Raw genomic sequence first — 7,518 nt, 5'->3', positions numbered from 1 at the left:
CAGGGTAACAACAAGTACCATCTTTTAACGTCTTTTGGTATGACGAGGCCGGGGATCGAACCCCGGACCTTCCGCTCTCCGGGCGGACGCTCTACCACTAGACCACGGAGGCGGTCTATTATTATTGAAATGAGCACGTGTTTCTGTATTTCACATTTTAAAAGTTACCGAAATTACCATAAGAATTAGGTTTCTGCCATTAACATAAATATACATCAAACGTATCTTATATTGCTCTTTATTGTACCATAAAATCAGTATTATTGACATGAAGAAGGCTTGCTATGACAATCTGAATAACACACCGTGTTGCCTGTGGGAAGTAACGTACACATTAAGGTGAGCTATATGAAACAACACAACACAATGACCACATAAATTCATCCTTTAAATAAAATCTGTGACATTTTATTACTAAGAATACATGATCTAAACATGATGTTTTTTAAACAAATAACCACTGGCAACGCAACTTTCAAATATGACGGGTTTTTTGGGTAGAGAGACTTCATGACAGAGTGTGGTATGATGTTTAGTGAGCAGTCGTAGAGGGGGTGGGGGATTGGGGAAATTGCGTTCCGGAACAACGGGGTTTCATTGTCTAAAGCAAAGTTTTATATGTATATAAACCTAATGTCTTACAAAAAAGACATTCACAGTTAAAATCAGCAGAAGCTGAACATGTCCAATAAAATAGGGAATTACCCTACACCATTGAGTGAGTATGGTTTTACGCCGCTTTTAGCAATATTCCATCAATGTCACGGCAGGTGACACCTGAAATGTGTTTCACACATTGTGCCCATATGGGGAATCGAACCCGGGCCTTCGGCGTGACGAGCGAACGAAGTGAGGACGAACTCAGACTATGGCAGCCAGCATTTATATTCGATAGATGCCTGGCTGGAATTACGTCATTACTCCTTCAGATATTTCTACAGAACGTGAATTTTAACTATGTGAACCAACTCAGTAATGAATATTGCAAATATGCTCAGACAGCTCTCATTGATCTCATTCACTGTAATATTCAAAGTAAAATCTACTTTCGTTTTCGCCTTTCAAATGTTGAACGCAATACACCACACAGCCGATTGACAAGCAGCAAAGCTACGGCATAATAACCGTTCTAAATTCGCAAAAAAATATAAAAAATTCATTCCTCAGTTACTCATTAAACATAACGACACGCTAGGCAACAGCTGAATAATTTCAGGATAAAATACTCGGGAAAATACAACGCACGTGCCATGTGTTTTGTCATTGATACTAGCGTTCTGCGATAAAAGTTAACAGCAGATTTTAAATTTAACACAAGAGAAATCTCATTAATAATAGAATTCTCTCCCAGCTACCTGCGTCTGTCCAATGTATACATGTCGGTTGCCACCAGATCAGTGACAACAGATCCCATTTACTGAGAATATAACCTGAGCCGGCCCGGGGCCCGTTCCACAAAGCGATCGTAGCGTTAAGATGGTTGTAACTCCTATTATTACACTTAAACATAGACTTACGACAGTCGTAGCGCTACGCTCGCATTGTGGAACAAGGCCCAGAACTACTAAGAGAACCGTATTCGTCACCACTCGGCTCTTTCTGTAGAATATTTTAACGTCAATCAGTAAAACTGGGGCGTCTCTCTCAAACAAACGTTTCCGAACACTCCCAAGCAAGTCAATGATACTCCTCTATAGATGACAGTTCACCCTTACACCTGTATATGCACGTAACAATCCACTCGACTGACTATACATGTATACTATACAGTGATAAATATCCGCATCTCGTTGCTTGGGTATATTGGTCAATGGCTGTACTTGGTACGCAACCCAATAACAACCTTCATGAATGACAACCTGATTATAATAAGCATAAAATAATTATTTGTAATTGGTATTTCGTCAGTACACTATATAATAATGTGCTATTGTACCATTAAGTATAGACAATGCAAAGTGCACGTGCAATAGCATAGGTCTATGCTCCAGTGCAGGAGCCCAGGTCTAAATGTATGCGTCTTGCGTCAAACCGAAACAGTGTCTCCCTGTAATCATTTTCATCAAAATCAGATACTGATGCTCACTGCCGCTACGCAAAGCTTCACTTATTATCGCGATAACGAGAACTATGACAATATTCAGGAGATTACTTTATAATAAGGTTATTAACTGTTCGATTGACATATTCTTTCCCAAAGTCTTCGACGTTTTTAATCATTTCTTAAATTTTGTTAATTGCCCAAAGCTTCGTCCCTCAAAAGTATGCAGATATTTCTAATTCAATTCACCAAAACAGATAACATAAAGATTAAAATATCAAGAAACAAATTTCCCATTTTATATTTTTACAATCGAAGTCGGTGAACATTAATAAGGAAGTATATCAGGACAAAGGGCAATTCCAAGAATCCTTTTCAAATAACTTATTCTATTTTAGTCCTCAAATTACATCTGTGAAATGAACCGCCTATAGTTAATTATGCATCATGTCGGTCACGTGATCATACCTTTGTCGAATGGAACTCATTAGTGCAAACCGAAGCGAGACTGTGAGGTTCAAAGCATTTCAAATAACGAAAAATAACCCCCACTGGGAGAGAGCTCTCTCGACATACGGGCACGATCAATCAATAATGACCGAGACAATGGCAGCTAACATCCTCTCTACCCCTCCCAACGTTACGAAGAATCGGCACGCGGTAATTATTTCAGTGAGGCTTAGCTAACGGAGAAATTAACTTCTAAACGTAATGTTTTTCTTTACTCCCGGTAATTAAGTCGTCGAATAGCAATAACACGCGCATCTACCTTCGTTTAACTTCTTACACAAAAGAAACTAAGTTCTTAACGTTTCTAATAAAATCAGTGTAGTTTATCTAAAATTATGAAAACTAATAAGATTATTTGAAGTGTAAATTCGTGAACTGCATACATGCAGAGATTTCGGAGCGGACCGGGTAAACCATCAGTAGACGTCATTCAACAAAATTACAGATTTTTTTAACGCGAATTGTCACATCACAAAGGTCTCTTTTTAAAAATGCTGCGCAGTATACCGGAAAACGGCTACAACTCATTCACTTCCAATCAAACAAGTCGTTGTAATGTATCTATTGTTTGTGGGAATAACAAATTCGGCTATGGCAAACTATTGGTAAAATCCTTTGAAAATCTGGAGTTTGGAAAAGTGTAAATGCATATTTACCTACTAAACTTAATATAACCTATCAATAGAGAGATCAGCTTAGTCTCAGGTGTATAATATTCAGTAAAACGTTGTGGAAATCTTGAACATTGGTAGCAGATACATATTCATTTATAAATAACATTATGGTATCTTCACATCAAATAAATTTCCCTATTATTGGGTTTCTAATTTTTAATGTTGGTTTCCAAAATGAAGGATTTTATTCATCAAATGTGAAAACTACGACCGTTCCAGAATCCCCGGTGTACATGGCACACGTTCTGTTCGCCACTCTCTTCTAATCTGTACACGTAGAGCGAACAGGAATGTACCACTGTGTGCCGAGGATGGATGGAAATGCACACGCTACCAATTTCCAGAACTAATCACATGTGAATCAAACGACCAAAAAGGTAAGTCTCATACAGAATAAATGTTTACTTCATTTTTTAAATTTATAAAACATGACTTCATCTACAATACATCGATGTAAAAAATGACTTCTATCAGATCGCTACTAAACATACATTGAAACTACTGCATAAGGGTCTATGTACAATGGATTTCAACGACCCGTGAAATTCTCTAAGGCAATAAATTAAAGCAGATTGAATACTACAACATTCAAATAGTAAAATATATTATATCTTGCTATTGACAAGTTTCATAAATATATTGCACATGGTACCCGCCTGTTATCGTCACGGAATGACAATGTTGAAGTCAGTCTTCCATACATAAATAGACACATACACAAAAGTAAGTTAGCAAAACGCTCATTGCTAAAACACGCGTAATGACATTGTCGTTCTGGTTCTGAATGAAGCTATGACCAGAGCAGCGTTGATGGTTATTTCTAAAGAATATGTTGGAAATCGATTTCCATACAGCGTCAGTGTAAGTGCTCGCCCGGCATTCACTTTATTTGATCAGAACAGCTGAAACTGTTGTCATGAACAGAATCGAACATACTGAATCCATATATTTCGGAATATAATTAGAGTAAACGAATTACATTGTGTTGCTTGAAGAATTATCCTCATAATATTATATTTGGCGTATAAACAACAATGAACGAAATTGCGAACAAACATTTGATACGAACATAACACACATCCATATTCACAATTTGACTAGCTTGGACTCATCCTTGCTTACTGTATCATACGATATCACCCGTAAGCTCTGTACAAAAATAGCACTTGGAAATATTTCACTAATAACTTAATGACTATACACGAAATGTCAGCGTTAGGCGACATTTCAAAATCAGTGTCTGTGGCAGCTTTGTCCTTTGTTTCGCATTGTCCATGATGTGGAAACATTCCGAAGTGTTCGTCTTGAATTATTAATGTCAAATGTATAATTTGGAAACACATCACTGGAAACCTTTGTAGGAAGTTATAATAACGGTGGTGAATTTGGCTTACCCATACCCCGTCCCGAACAAAGGGCAACAGATTGGGGACAAGCGGCCATAGATCTTCGTATCGATTATAGCTATCAATTATGCAGCATCCAGCGACGGGCGAAACAATGCTGTCAGGACGAGCACGCCATATTGGAGTCAATATTTGGAAGTCTTTGTACAGTTGAGACAGATTTCTCCCGTTGGTTTCTGTATTTCATATGAATCTATGAAACGATCGATGTTGATAAATGAATGCATAAAACACAAACAACAACAATTAAGGTCAGCCACTTTCTCGCAAGAATTCTCGCATAGGATTTGGCAGTGGTAGTCTCTCAATAGAATTTTCCTCTGCAAGGTTAGTAAGAATAGTAGCTCGGCACCGGTCTTGCAAGTTGGAAAAGCTTCGCCACTTTAACCCCAAGGTCATTTCTGTCTTAGCAGCTGTGGAGCAGACGATTGGATACAAACCGTCGGATATTTTCTTCAGTTCCGTGAATGCGACTCCTAAACACTCTCCATCTTTAAAATACGTCAGTGTTCCTGTTGACCAGTCGAATAACATGCCAACTATTGTCGATTCGTTTTCCTGGAATGGAGAACAATATCGCCTCCACTTTCCATTATGCCAGAGAAGGCCCTTGTGTGAGAGTCCCCAACTGTGCTCATCTTCGCCGAGCATGTTTACAAACGCATCCACATGCAGACGGGCATGTTTTGTGCCGATACCGAACATCATGCTTGTTCCGAATATCCTTTGAGAAATCTTGATCTCCCAGTAGTGCCTGCCATAGTTGAGGGGTTTGGTACCTCGAACACCGGCAGTGCCGTTGCTCCAGTTGGGGTGGAAATGGGCCGTCTGCATCTTTTTACCATACAATCTTACTTCGTGAGATTTGTCCCGTCTGCTCCATGCCCACCGGGCCTCACAGCCGTCTTTCAATGAATCTGGCATCTTGCTGCAAGATTTATAGTTGTCGTCTGCTCCAAGTGTTTCAGCCGGCTGTTTGGGTGTGTTCCGCTCGCGGTGTTGGACGGTATCCACGGGTACAACCGCCCCTCCACCCACCCGGTCCAGGCCTAACATGCATTGTGCGTCCCAAGCTTGCCTTTTATACGACTTTTGGAACCGTTAGGCAAACTGGCCTGGCCCTCGGTAGCAACTGCCGACCTTGAAACAAAGAGCGCACCGCACGGCGAGAACGAATCGTGTTGTGTACGCCTGTCGCCCATCCTTTCATCCCTGCGGGAATATGGTCGCGCGCCGGCCACGTGTCGATAACGAGGTATCAGTGAATGTAGGGACCGCCCATTGCTGGAATAGGGGTGACAGCCTCAGGTATTGTTTCACCCGTCTCTGAACCAGTCCCCAAACCTGCCTGATTTTGTCGCTGATAGAGATCTTGCGTATACAATCACGATGGAGCAGAGAAGGATTTTCTGTCATATTCGACAGTTTGTTTCATGGAATTATGCTAACACTAATAATCCCGTTCAGGTCATTAACCGATTTATCAAATATCAGACAAAAAACACTACCGAACAAAATGCAAGTGAATCTTGTAAAGCGATGTGATAATATTTACACGCACGTATGTTCTTGGTGTCTGATAAGTTACCAGCTAATGACATGCTGTATAAATATATTTATTCATTCAATTATCAATTTTTCATTAAACAGTTTGAATATTTCAGCAGCTGTTTAGCAAACGGTTCCGGTCCACTTGCATTCTAAGATCGATAGTCATATTCAATGTCATCACTTTTCACTGCAACGTTATATGTTTATGGTCTTCTGCGATGTAAACGAGCTGTTCGTTACTTCTTTATGGACATAATTGATCCGCTTTTTGCAGAATTTAAAATAAAACAAATCGATCAGCGTTCTTAATTGCCGTCCGACATTAAGTGCGACATGGTACAAAGCAGCCCTGCATGGCTTCGTTTCCAAAGCGTCGTTATCGTAAGTCTGTGTTAAAGTACTAGTATATGAGGTAAGATCACCAGAGCGATAAGATCTCGTTTTTAACCGTGTATTTAATGTCCTATCAAATCATACTCGAGTAGATAGGCTTTGATTTGGAAGTGATGTCCCTACTCACTAACTTAGCACGGAATGTCTCTTGCTAGCCACAGTAGTTTGATACCTTTCTTTGGTATCGTTCTCTGTTAGCGAATTTGTCCAGTGTACCGTATTTCCTCTATTAAACGCACAGGGGTACATTTCTTTCAGACAGTCTTTAGCCCCAACGTTAAATCGCAAAGAATGGGAATTCTTCTTTATTCTGCATATAAACAATACCCGGCGTTTACTCGAGGTACGGTGTTTAATACAGATCCGGCGTTTAATCGAGGAAATACCTTATTGTTTATAAAAATACCTTGGATAAACGAGGATGCAATCAAATATGCTGTACCGCGTGTGCTGATTCTACGTTTGCATGTGAATGTATATGCGCGTACATTGTGCGAATCTCAAAGTCTTAATGGTGAATTCCTGTTTCTGTTCAGAAGTATGAATCTGAGAGAATGCTTAGTAGGTTTACCAAATATGGAAATGTATTATCACATATTTTTTTCACGAAACATTTAAAAACGTTAATAAATATCAAACGTTTCTGAGACAATTTTTAGCTATTGTACTCTCAGATATATGTATCACATAAAATACGTCAGGTTGCTGTCCATTTCGACCTTGACCACACATTACTGTCCACTGTGACACACGAAACAGACATAGTGTTTATTTTCTCATGAAAAATGACACTACATTTTACTTAAACAAAAAACAACTGTCCATTTTGCCATGCCCCTCGCAATTTATCTTCTCGTTTAACAATATGAACCTGTCTTGTTTTGGGGGTGATATTCCCACACCCACCCTCCCCCGGCCAATAACCCCGAAGATATAACCCATC

The 7,518-nt window shown here is 39.5% G+C and overlaps 1 protein-coding gene across 1 annotated transcript; it reads right to left on the bottom strand.

Moving 5' to 3' along the window:
* Positions 1-258: 258 nt before the first annotated feature.
* LOC139480002 (SPRY domain-containing SOCS box protein 3-like) lies at positions 259-5,739 on the bottom strand. The gene has a single exon (XM_071262970.1). It carries the CDS (start codon positions 5,685-5,687, stop codon positions 4,884-4,886), a length of 804 nt encoding a protein of 267 aa, XP_071119071.1. The 5' UTR covers positions 5,688-5,739; the 3' UTR covers positions 259-4,883.
* Between the last annotated feature and the right edge of the window lie 1,779 nt (positions 5,740-7,518).

This window comes from Haliotis cracherodii, unplaced genomic scaffold, assembly GCF_022045235.1.
Source record: "Haliotis cracherodii isolate W230 unplaced genomic scaffold, xgHalCrac1.p SCAF_4, whole genome shotgun sequence".
In the NCBI taxonomy this organism is placed as follows: Eukaryota; Metazoa; Mollusca; class Gastropoda; order Lepetellida; family Haliotidae; genus Haliotis; species Haliotis cracherodii.
Note: the sequence above shows the minus strand (reverse complement) of the source record. Positions and strands in the feature narration are given on the sequence as shown.